The sequence below is a fragment of the Neophocaena asiaeorientalis genome, unplaced genomic scaffold, assembly GCF_003031525.2.
Source record: "Neophocaena asiaeorientalis asiaeorientalis breed wild unplaced genomic scaffold, Neophocaena_asiaeorientalis_V1.1 scaffold312, whole genome shotgun sequence".
NCBI lineage: Eukaryota > Metazoa > Chordata > Mammalia > Artiodactyla > Phocoenidae > Neophocaena > Neophocaena asiaeorientalis.
This window is the reverse complement of record NW_020174707.1, coordinates 2,062,806-2,076,162: the sequence shown is the minus strand read 5'-3', so window position 1 is coordinate 2,076,162 and position 13,357 is coordinate 2,062,806. Positions and strand designations below refer to the sequence as shown.

General features: G+C 36.3%; 1 protein-coding gene and 1 pseudogene across 1 annotated transcript in view; one reads left to right on the top strand and one right to left on the bottom strand.

Annotated features, from left to right (window-relative positions):
- LOC112409616 (probable ubiquitin carboxyl-terminal hydrolase FAF-X) overlaps positions 1-13,357 on the bottom strand; it is a 77,668-nt gene that overhangs the window by 16,124 nt on the left and 48,187 nt on the right. The window contains exons 21-27 of the mRNA XM_024759837.1: positions 11,326-11,434; positions 10,949-11,095; positions 10,224-10,370; positions 9,249-9,471; positions 6,562-6,782; positions 3,826-4,016; positions 129-302 (exon numbers count right to left, since the gene is read on the bottom strand). Of these exons, the coding sequence (XP_024615605.1) occupies positions 129-302; positions 3,826-4,016; positions 6,562-6,782; positions 9,249-9,471; positions 10,224-10,370; positions 10,949-11,095; positions 11,326-11,434 (1,212 nt within the window). The remainder of the gene's footprint in view (positions 1-128; positions 303-3,825; positions 4,017-6,561; positions 6,783-9,248; positions 9,472-10,223; positions 10,371-10,948; positions 11,096-11,325; positions 11,435-13,357) is intronic.
- Positions 7,298-8,979, top strand: LOC112409626 (60S ribosomal protein L35a pseudogene; annotated as a pseudogene).

The window sequence follows — 13,357 nt, the reverse complement described above, 5'->3', positions numbered from 1 at the left end:
GTATGTGTAATATGTAATTCATCCAACCTCAGGTATTTAGTAAGCGGTAGCGTACTTCACTTTTGTACATAACTAATAGTAAAAATAAACAGTACAACATACACTTTAAGTATGAAATTAGCACTTACCTATGTGGGCAGCCTTGGCAAATCTTCTGATCAGCAAAGGAACCTCCTAAAACTTTACTTAGCATAGCTGGGTGTCCTAAGGCTTTCAAAGCTTCATCTAAACTATCCACCAATGAATTAAAAAATTCTAAAGCATCATGTTGTTCACGAAGATTAACAGGCTCACCCCAAAGCCTAAGAAATGAATGGAGTAAAATATGTAATGTGCGACACTCCCAAAACAATATATACAATATATTTTTCAGGAAAAAAGCAATACAACCACAAATGACACCACAAAAACTGAGATTTTATTCCTCAACTACAGGAAGTAGAAAAAAACAAATGTCATTTATGTATCAATTGCTGTGGGGAAGAAAGTGAGATTCATAGTAAAAGTGGTACTTCAGTGGGGAAGAAATACCATGAAACTACTGGTGTGGCTGGATGGACAGTATAGCTCCAAGAAGGATGGTTTCTGTAGGTAATATAGTATAAGCATGCATTTTGAATCCAACTGAAGACGCTGTTAAAATTGGGTGGCTGATCTCACTCTTACGCAGGTAATTACTACTTCATTTCTTTCATTTTGCTTAAATTTTGGGTTACAGATACAGTGCAAAGATAATATTTACTCTTAATTAAATTCACTTTTCCGATCGAAAAGAGAAAGGTTTGACTTGTTTTACAGTTCATCTCTTTTGAATAATCTGAGGATTTAAATTCGGTAAATCAATCCTGAGAAAAGAAAATATCAATTATGTGAATGATAAAATGAGAAGTGATACTAATAAAACCTAGGCACTGCTGGAAACTATGACATCTAATTTTGTATTTATAACGTAATATCCATTGAGTATATAAGTGAATTCATTCAAGCAACAGATATGACACATTTAAGTATGCAAGAGGAACTGTCTTTTAATAAATTCTTTTGTAACACTTTCACTACGTAGCAAATAATCTCACCCTAATTATATTTCAGCTGTTAAATTTGCATATAGTGAGTTAGAAATCAAATATATCACTTGTTAAAAGCTATTTTACAATGGAGAGATTTGTTAAGACACCAAGGGATCAAAGCTAACATCACCAATAATCAGATAAACTGATACCATGTGCCTCTGAATGCAATGAGAAGCATATAATAACATCACCTATGTAGTTTTCTTGCCAAAAAGTTTAACCTGAATCTAACATGGGGAAATAATCATACAAATCAAGGAAGTACCATAAAGGTCATGACAAGTTAGGGAGATTATTTTAGAGAATACTAAAGAGGTAACAACCTAATTCTTGTGATTCCTTCTAGGATACCAGTCTGGAATTGGAAAAAAAAAAAAAAAAGAATATTTTGGGGAAATGGAAATACATATTGCTGAATATCAGGCGTTACTAAATATTAAATTTCATGCATGTGATAATTGTATTAAACATTACGTAGGAAAATGTCCTTATTCTTAGAGGATACATTTGGAAGCATGCAGGGGAGTTAAAGTGTCATATTTGCAACTATCAACTCGTTTAGAAAAAACAAACAAAAACCAAAACCCAAGTATACATATAAGCAAATATGGCAAAATGTTAACAATTGGTAAATCTGGGTAAAGAGTATATATCATAAAGGTGATTATTATACTACTTTACCTTTTCTGTTGGTTTGAAATTCTTCAATATAAAAAATCGGGGGTGGGAAATGTGGTTAACTAACCCACATGTATATCTAGAGTATACTATGTATAGAGTATATTATGTGTCTAAAGTGTGGATAATCCAAAAGTGCTAGTCTAGACAAACTGCGAGCTCCACAGCATAGGGAGTAATTAATTGAGAAGTCAAAAATGCAAGGGCATTATAAGATAAGCAATAACTATAACTGAATGACAAATTTTAAGACAAAAGCTCAAAAAGCTTGAGAGTAATCTGGAAGAGGTAGAACAGAAATGCTAAAAGCCTTATGGCAGAGACGAGACAAGCTAGAGAAAGAATAAGAACGGGAATAGTCAGAGAGGAAGATGAGAGGTGCTGAGAGGTGATGGGACCAAAAGAGCAAAAGCAGAGCTGGGAAGGAGGGTGGTGCATGCAAGCCAATAAGTATGGATTAAGTAGGGGGCCTAGTTAGAGAAATTTACACGGTGAGTCATTGTATTATAAAGCAGTGGTTTCAAAAGAAATCTAAGTAGTATCCTTGTAGGCAAAAGGGGAGCTGCTCTGATCGAAGCAGGGAAGGTGGACAAGAGTAGCAGTGTCAGGTGACCCTTTGCTTCCCCTGCTCTCAGCTGTCTGGGAGATACCTTGAAGGGATTCTAAGGAGTATTATTTACAGGAATCTCCTGGTGGTCCAGTGGTTAGGACTCTGTGCTTTCACTGCAAAGGGCTCAGGTTCAATCCCTGGTTGGGGAACTAAGATCCCACAAGCGTGCAGTGTGGCCAAAAAACAGAAAAAAAAAAAAAAGTAGTAGTATTTAAAAAACCCAATGCTATGAAGGATTACAGCATTCTCATACACAGTACAGATATGTGGTTGTGCTACAGTATTTTAGCACAGTGCACGACATGATAGGCGATGATAAAAACAAATGAAATAAATGAAGCCAGAGAAATAAGATCAAGACATAATCGAAGATTTTTAAAAAATTAACAACAAAACCCAACGTATTTATCGCACCTTTCCTATAAAATTGTACATTAGAATAGCCAAAGAGTTGCTATGGGGAAGTTTTCCTTTATAGATCTCCTCTAGCTAAAAAATGAAAGAATGATAAAATTAGAATGTTGCCATTTTGTAATCCTCATGAAATGCTGCATTTAGGCAATGATGATCAATGGCTGTTATAAGACACAGACAGACAGACATTATGTACTTCTCACTGAGGTCATCGTTATCACCTATGAAGCAAGCCTTGTCTATCTGCTCCAAAAAAAGAAAAATCACACCTGAATTTGATCAAGCCTCTGGCTCTCACTACCTATTTATATGACATACAGGGGACTGAGGAAAACAGAAAACACCACAAGGATCCCATCAATAAAATCCAGATGGGAAAATTTACAGAGCTAACTACCTTTTTTTTTCTCCCCAACAAATAACTACAAGGGTGAAAAAAGATTAGAAGAGACTAAAGAGTCATGTCAACATCTGCAGCATATGGACTTCACTTGGATCATGATTTCAAAAAATTTATAGTAAAAAAGTTATGAGGTAATTGGGTAAAATCAGACATTGACAAGGATATTAAGGAATTTTTATAAGACATAATAGTATCATGGTCACATTAAAAAAAAAGACGTTAGAGATACACACTGACACATTTATGGATGAAATTATGTATCTGCTTCAAAACAATCTAAAAAGTAGATGGCAGTGTAGATTAAATAAGATTGGCCGTGAGTTGACAACTGTTGAAGTTGAGTGATGAATACATAAGAGTTCATACTCTTCTCCCTACTTATGTAAATATTAGAAGCTTTCAAAATAAAAAATTATTAACATCTGAAGAGACTAAAGAATGCTGCCTCTTACTATGACACTTTCTACCTCCTTTGGGGACAATGAGAAAACAAACCTAACTACGAAGTAAAGTTTGATTATTACTACTGCTTAAATACTAAACATAAAAGTGCCTTCCAGTATAGGTTTTAGAAGTTTAATGTTAGTGTCATGAGATAGTCATAAAGGTTTAAGCAGTATCCCAATTACTATTCATCCATAGTTTACCTGAACTGTTTCCAAAATCCTCTGGGTACATAGTACTGTAGTCGAGAAGCAGCTAAATGACCAAAGATGACTTGAAGGTGTCTTAGAACACCAATATTGTACTCTTTCCTATCTTCTGTTTTACTTAATGCTGGTTTCTCTTCAAACTGTTGAGGGTATCCAAATACATCATCTCTGGGATCAACATTGCTCTAGAAACCAAAAGTTATCATTAATGAGCTAACCTAACTCCAAAGTATAGTAAAAATATGTTGAGACAAATGCTATACGATTAGTGAACAAATCACCTGTACTTCTATTTATTTCCAAAGCACTTAACTTTCAATTTATAAATTTTAGTTTACAGTATCAGTGTTTATATCCTCACCCCTTTCACATAAGAGTTGTCATAAAGGAATAACCCTCACTAAGTATCGTAGAGGTAGGTAATATAGCAAAATACAGTAGAGTGATTAACTTAGACTGAACTGGATACAAATGCAGGCTTTGCTACTTATAAGCTAAGTAACTTTGAGCAATTAAGTGCCTCATGTGTAAATGGGTTAACATATTCTTCATGTAGCTGTTGTGAGAATTATAATGAGACAATGTATATAGAGTGCTCAGACTTGTAAACATTCAATACAATATACATATTAAGATTAGTTGGAAAAACTAGATATCCATATGCAAAGGAATAAGGTTGGACTTTTCCCTAACACTATACACAAAAATTTACTCAATACAGATCAAAGATTTGAATGTAAGAGCTAAAACTATGTAACTCCTAAAACATAGAGCAAAAACTTCACGACACTGGATTTGACAATGATTTATTGGATATGACACCAAATGCACAGGCAACGAAAGAACAGAGACATACTGGACCTCATGAAAATGATAAAGTTCTGTGCAAAGAAATTGGAACCCTTGCACACTGTTGGTGGGAAATGTAAAATGGTGCAGCCACTGTAGAAAACAGTTCCTAAAAAAAATTAAAAATAAAACTATAAAATGATCCAGCAATTCCACTTCTGGGTAAAACACCCAAAAGAACTGCAAGAAAGGTCCTGAAAAGATATTTGTACACCCATGTTCAGAGCAGCATTACTCACAATTTTGAATTCCACCAAAAGGTGGAATCAGGGACTTCCCTGGCGGTCCAGTGGTTAAGACTCCATGCTCCCAATGCAAGGGAAGCGGGTTTGATCTCTGGTTGGGAACTAAGATCCCGCAGGCCACGCCGTGTGCACCACCGCCCACAAAAAGGTGGAAGCAACCCAAATGTCCACTGATGAATAAATGGATAAACAAAATGTGGTATATACATTCAAAGGAATGTTATTCAGCCTTTAAAAGAAAGGAAATTCTGACACATGCTATGAAATGGTCGTTACGTTAAGTCAAACAAGCCAGTCACAAAAAAACAAATACGGTATGATTCCACTTATATGAGGTACCTAGAATAGTCAAATTTATAGAGATGGAAAGAGAATGGTGGCTGCAGAACTCTGTGTGGGACGTGGATGTAGAAATAGACAATGTCCAGTCCCTGCCCATGAGAAACTTAGTCTAGGGAAGGAAAAAAGCACACAGGCAAAAAACCAAAACCAAAACACCCCACAGTGCAATGGGGTGCTGAGACAACACAGAGCAGAGGGTACCATGAGAGCAAAGTTGAGATACCTTATTTGAACTGTATCATACTTTGTCTGCTGGTACAATTAGCTATCTCTACTGTGCTTAACTCGACAACCTAGAGATGTGATGAATCACAGAACTAGAATCTGAACTCCAATTTTCACCCAGAGCAGTGGTTCTTAACTAGGTATATGGTGTGAGCAATGCCTATGAAACTTCTTAAAAAAGTAAAAATGCTCAGACCCCAAACCCTGGATGATGCGGTTCAGTAGACCTAGGGAAGAGTTGGGGTCTAGTGTATGTTTCAGAAGCCCTCCCTGTAAGTGATAAACTACCTCAGAGCAAATAGTTCGGTGACTGAAGAGAGGGAATGAGAAAAGAACCATTTAAGACATTTACTACAATCAGAGCATGCTCTGGCTTCTCTCTTCAGCTCTCACCAACACAACACCATGAGTAGGAAAAGGTCAAATAAAAACAAAGAAATACAGCGTGGACACAAACATGACCACAGCTTAAGTCTGGCCATAGTCTCTTCTTTAAAGAACGATGCCATAGTTATGTCAACTCTGATCCACCACTACAACCTAATTTTTTCACAGCTTTATTCTGCATTGGATACTTGGTAGGAGTCTAAATTTTGTCACAAGTAGAAGTTTGTTTCCTAAGCAAAAATAGTTATGATCTGGGAGAAATGCAAAAGTAATCTAAAAGTGAACACAGACAATGAAACTGGCATAGCACATATCTTGGCATAAATAAATGGAGATACACAATTAAAATATCAAATAGAAAAGTAAAAGTATAATTTAGACTATTACTAAAAATGAAGATTCTTAAAATTATACAAACTCTAAATTATACCAAACCCCCAAAAGTGAGTACATTAACTGTTGCGTTAAAACGTATAAACTATCATGAACATTAACTGTAGTTGCAAGTCTGTTAGGTAGTGAGCACTATGTCGAGGTAGCAGTCTGTGCCAGGAGATTCTAGCTTTATTTTCAAATATTTGCCAACAGGTCCAGTGTAAGTCTAACGCTTTCTAAGAGAGAACAACAGTATCTCGTATCAGAACTTCAAACACAGAAAACAAAACTGCTAAATAAAATTTACCTCGTTGTCCTGCTTCTCATCCCCAGACATATCATCATCTACATCGCTACCTGTGCCTTCAATTGCGAGAATACCATTCCTAATGGATGGAATCATGTAGAGTTGCTGAATCACAGAATTCATATAACAAGTAGCCCCAGCGTTTTTCAGCCCCACAAATCCTTTTGGTGGGCGGGGTCCAACAGGTGGCAGATATTCCCACTCAGTAAGTGCTTCACAAGCTGAGAGAAGACAAAAGATTCTTGCAGCACAAATAAAAACATTTTGCCCACTTTAGACTTTATTAAGCTGATAAATTAACATTACCAACAATTCCACTACTCCTATAGCCACCTGAAATAGTGCTCTAGGTATGCATTTCACCCTCAACAAATTGAAGATACACAGCAACACATACCACTATATAGCTTCTTACCCCACCATCTATGAACCCATGCTTTATCTGATGTTGCTTCTATGGCAGTCTCACAAGATGATACAAGGCTAATTTCTACATGTTAACTTTACTTTTAACTTTATTATAATTTAGTCATTATGAACTTTAACTTCTTCTACTTTAATGTTTTTTTCAAGTGCCTTCAAACTCCTTCCGGCATGAAATGTTATACAAATATATCAACATATGATAGCTTACTAAGTTTTAAATAATCCTAAGATATCACCTGGGTTCACATCCAGGTTCTGATGCTTACCAACTCTTTCATCTTCAGGCAAGCCTCTGTTTCCTTCTTAATAAATGTAGTAAGACGTGCTTTGCCTATAATCACCATGTTATTTTGAGGAGCAAACGAGATAGTGGATTTGAGTTCTGTGAGAACTGTAAATCACTGCCTATCTCCCTCTACCTAGTATAAACCTGGAAACAATGTAAACATCATCATGTATAAGACCAATTAAATAAATTATATAGTATATTGAACTGAAAGGTATATAGCTAATAAACGGATTTAGATAAATATTTATGTGTTGATAGGAAATGATCACAGATATATTAAGGGGAAAACAAAGTGAAGAACACTGTGCACTCCACACCAATCTGTGGTTAAAAAACTAAACAAACAAAAAAAGATTTTGTATGTGGATTTTGCACACTCAGAGATTCTGGGAGGATAGACATGAACTGAAGATAACGGTTACAGCTATTGAAGGGGACCAGGGGAATGGAATGGGCAGGAAAAATGTTTTAGAATACATCCTTCTCTGGTAGTTGAAATTTTTACCACACAAATGTACTACTTAAAAACAAGTGGCCTTTCTCTTTCTGCCATCTTGGAGCCTGTGGAGGAGCACTGGGAACAGGACTTCTAAAACAGCAAATAGGTCTGGAAGGCTGTGGTCCAAGGCTCTATTTTTGCTGGCTATAAGCAGGGTCCTGTGAAACCAGAGGGCTCCTCTTCTTAAAACTGAAGGTGTTTATGCCCAAGATGAAACTGAATTCTACTTGGGCAAGAGATATGCTCATGTGTACAAAGCAAAGAACAACAGTGACTCCTGGTGGCAAACTGAACAAAACCAGAAGAATCTGGGGAAAGGTAACTTGTGCTCATGGAAACAGTGGCTTGGTTCGTGTCAAATTCCAAAGCAACCTTCCTGCTAAGGCCACTAGCCACAGAATCTGTGTGCTGCTGTACCCCTTGAGGGTTTAAACTTATGAAAATTAAATAAATAAAACTGTGGATTTGTTTAAAGACAAACAAACAAAAACCCCCACCCTACTATATACAAACTTGATAGAATAACTGTCTAACGTTTTAAGAACTTTAACCAGAATCTCCTAAAATGTTATTAAAAAGTCCTTATATTCTAAAATATAACATATCAAAAAATAATTTGACATGTTCTTAAAAACTTACCATAATCAATTATATTCTTAAGCTTTGTAGATAAATGGTTTTCTCCTAAAACAGAAGAGCCTCCACTGTGGTCTGCTTTCTTATTTCTGCTGTCTCAGTCATTTCATATTGCCCTCATCCCTTTTGAGCTTCAGTTCTATATCAGTAAGATCTATAGTCTCATGGGCTTCATGTGAGCATTAGCTGAGGACCAAGGGCACTAAAATGTTATCTTCTCACATTCTTCTCTTTAAAACCAGATTTTCTTAGAACTCATATGAAAATAACATTAAAGAGCTTCTAAAGTGGGGGCCTGAAAGGTTTTCCAATGCATGTAATTTGAATTTTTAAGTTTGAACTCTGAAATTTATTTTGACTGTTTATTATTCTGGAGTTTGGATTTCAGTCCAGATTTGACTGAAATGAAATTTGTTGCTCAATACTTGTACCACTTACAGGAAGACATTTAACAAACATCTGAAAACTTTTCTACATTAAGACTCATTGCTTGTAATGGTCTTAAACGTTATACTAGTTGCTGAAAGGAAAACATGAGTTGAAGATGTTTACTAGAAAGAAAACAGGGCTTCCCTGGTGGCGCAGTGGTTGAGAGGCCACCTGCCGATGCAGGGGACACAGGTTCGTGCCCTGGTCCGGGAAGATCCCACATGCCGCGGAGCGGCTGGGCCCGTGAGCCATGGCCGCTGAGCCTGCGCGTCCAGAGCCTGTGCTCCGCAACGGGAGAGGCCACAACAGTGAGAGGCCCGTGTGCCGGTACCGCAAAAAAAAAAAGGAAAACAGAATTTGAACACATTAGAGAACTGTCATCAGAACTTTGTATTTTAAAATACTTACTAGTTATTGCTGTGCCAATGTAGTACATTTCAGTCAAAGAATCTACTATCTGTTTGAGGTTCCTCACACAGCCAACAGCTAATGCTACAAGTAACTCAAAGCCTGCATTAATGGTAGCTGGTGAACTACAGACTGGAATAGCCTGTTCAGCTGGCAGTTCTCCATTTCTCATATACCGTAGGTAAACATTGGATGCAGGGAAGATGAAATCATCAATTAATTCCTACAAAGGTGAAAAACGGATTATGTATTAGCAATGATACATATTTATATAAAAATACATGTAAAGTTTCATATGCGTATGTGTGTGTATTTTTTTTTTAAAGAAAGAAATGTCTCTTGGAAGGAAATAATGTTAAATTAATTGTCAGAATTCAAGATTTCATTACATTTCAGAAAACTAAGATTTTCTAATAAAAAGATCCCACTTCAAAACACTATTTACTACAATTAACAAACAAACCTAATTTCTCAGGTTAAAAACTCATCAAGAATGAGTTGACTGTAGCATTTAACAAAAATTCACATTAAGTAAATTTACTCTTTTAATCACATGTATACCAAAGCTCATCTTGAATAAAAATGAAATGTCCTAAAATGATACTTTTTGTTTCCTTGAGTTACCACGTTATGTGAAAAAACTCATCAAAGAAACATGGTAAATATGCACAGTCTTACATAATAGAAGTCTGTCTCATTCTGAATAGTCTGATGAAGTAAAAAGTTCAGATTTTCCAAACAGAAAAATTAAATAGTGCTTACTTACTTCACACAGTACTGAAATTTTATTCATGTACAAAATTTAGAAACGATTTTAAAAGTTACTGTTACCTCTATATTCTTTAAAAGTAGAAAAGAGAAATGATCAAGAAAACACACCCAAGACATGATACCATAAATTAACCAGACAGATTTGCTAATGAACATGTAGAATGTTAATGATACATAGCTTAGGACCAAGCCGACAGAACTTACCTTAATGAGATTAGCACCTCCTTTTTCACAACCTATATGATATTTTTTCTCAGGGGTTTGAAAGGCCAGTAACTCTTTTGTTACTCCAAGGTGACCTTCCAAGATTGTCTCTTCAACACCCGTTTCACCTGTTCTTTTAACATCATCCTGCCAAAGAAAAATATCAAATGCCTAACTTACAAAAGGGCGGTGAGATGTCAGAACAAGAGTGAGCTAGACAGAGGCAATTGCTTCAAACCTCTCCATTCTAAGAGATTTTTTCTCTTCAGAACTTTCTAGAAGTAGGCTTTACAAACTAGTAGAAGAAATGCTAATCTGAAGGCTAAATGATACCAATCTCTTCAGAAATAAATTCTCATACCTCTAAGTAAAAAGTATCAGGTGTTAAGATCAAAAGTTAAATTAAGTGCTAGTCTATCAGACTCATTTTTTGATGAAAACAATTCAAGAATACTTTTTAAAATGAAAATTTGCAAAATGGGCCCATTTGAAAATGGAAGAAGCGGAATATCAGTGTCTCAAGTCTTAAAGCAAGGCATTTGACAAAACTACTTACGCATTCATTCTGGGAATCATGAGTTAGTAATATCCACCAACAGAGTATATTCTTTGGTCCTTTTTATTACTCTTTGTTGTTTTTCATTTAACCAAAATGCTCAAAACTATGAACTATTAATAAAATATCTTATTTATTGATGATAAACACAGTATTAAATGCAACTTACCCTAATTCTTTTAAGCCAATCAATTTCATTATTGAGAAGAACTTCAGCATTGGGTATATTAATATTACTATTGTAAGCATAATTAAGAAGGTGCCTTAAAAGAGTAAAGTAGTCGCCTGAATGTTTAGCTCTCTCTCTGGCTGTGCTCTGAAACAATAAAGTAGAATAATATGAATTTACATGTCCATGTTCAGAATCCACTTTTTAAAAACCCAGAATTAACTAGAGTAAAGGACTAACATAGGATGGGAAATTACTAATATTTTAAAAATAAATATAGACTGCTCCAACTTTAATACAAGCTAAAACCATGAATTCTTGACTGTTCCATGTACAAGAATGAATCACAATGATAAGTATATTAAAAAATGTCTCACCCCCAAAACGGTGAAGAGCAGAGTAATGAAGAAGAGTAAAGGCCTGTGTCCCATGCAACATCTGGTGCACATTAAAAAGAACTGCTCCTGTGCCACCTGGCGAACAGTTCTGAAATAAAAATGTTTCACATTTAATATATTATCGTCATGAAGAAAAAGAAAAAAAAAGATTCCAACGCTGCCTTTTGGGGTGGGGGTGGGGTGTTAAGTAAATTAAAAGTAAAAATACAAGAATACGTAACACCCCTTTAAGCAGCAACGTTTAACAGATGAACTTGGGCTGTGTGTCAAGAACTAAAACCTCAAATTGTCACTGAAGAGTTCAAGGGATACCTTCTAACACCCCTTTCTTGGAACAGGCTGGAAATGTTCCTCTAGGTACAAGAGTTGTACAGTAAGCCTTAAGCATCTTTTGGGCATTCCACAGAATTATTCCATTGTGCTCTGGAGTGAACAACTCTGTAGAAATTCTGTTACAATTACACAATAAGGATGTTGCTACAGATGTCCCTGATATTATACTAGTGATTCCCAAAGCATGTTACCCAGATCAGCAGCATCTGAGAACTTGTTAAAAATGCAATTTCTCAGGCCCCAGCAACCTGCGTTTTAATAAAGCCTTCAGGTGATTCTAACATGTGCTAAAGATTGAGAACCACCGTATTATACAATATTCTATGATTACCCATGGGAAAAACTTGTCTCTGGTCACAGTACTGGGAATTTTACCTGAGCATCATGGGTCTCATAAAAAATATGTATACTATACAGATCTCACCAGAATAAATGCTCCAAGAGGGCAAAGACATCATCTAGTTTACTACTGTGCCTCCAGAATGAAAAATGATGTATGGCATATAACAGGTGCTAAGAACCAGTTACCAGATGTATAAATACTGTTTGTTTACAAAATGGAGGTCTGTCTCCATTAGAAAGTAAGCTCTTTCAGGGCAGGGCTTTGCTTTGTTGAAGCATGAGTTCCTGGAACCTAGAACATTTGACATATGGAAGATGCTCAAAAAGTATCTGCTAACGAAGCATTTGTCTATCGTACAAACTACATTCGGTGAATAACTGTTTCTGGCAATGTGCTAGCTGATAGACAGCTTAGAAACAAATTTTTAGTTCAATGTAAGAACTTGACAGTATACATTCTGTGTACTGGCCTCCCTCCTGGATATGTTTTAGGTTTCTGAAACCTGTACATGGTCCTATAAACCATAGGGACCTTTAGAAGCTTTGTGGGTTAAGTTTGGTGAAATTCAAGTAAACTGACATCAGGAGTACTTGGTTTTGTTGGGGAGAAGGTCCATAACTTTTACCAGATTTTCAGAGGTATATGTCATTCATACTGCCCTAGTTTATTTTTTAAAAAGGTATGCGGCCCAAATAGAGTGAGGGTCTATAAAGAGTTGATGCTTGTCAGTTCCTGATGAACCCTCCCTCACACATGCAGACTTCGGTAATGCTTCAAAAGAAACACATCTACTAAAAAATCCTGTTGCCTGTATCTTCACAACATACTCAAAATCTGATCATTTCTCACCACTTCTACTATTGCCATACTTCCAGACTCTCTCATCTTTTATTTGGATTAATAAAATAGTCTAAGTGCCTTTTCTGCAAAGCAATCAGAATAAACTTAAAATGTTAACTCAGAGCATATCATTCTTCTGCTCAAAACCCTCCAATGGGGGACTTCCCTGGTGGTCGAGTAGTTAAGACTCTGTGCTCCCAATGCAGGGGACACAGGTTTGATCCCTGGTCAAGGAAGTAAGATCCTGCATGCCGCGGCAAAAAAACCAAAAAAAACCCCAATGGATTCCCATCTCACTTAGGGTAAAAGTTAAGGTCTTTACAATGATCTATATAAAATCCTCACAGGCTGCTTATTGCCTCTCTGGCCTCACCTCCTACAACTCCCCCACCTCTGCTGTCCTAGCCACACTCGGCTCCATGTTGTTCTTTACATGTCAGGCATGTTCCTGCCTTGGGACATTTGGAGCTGTTGTTTCTTCTGCTTAAAACACAC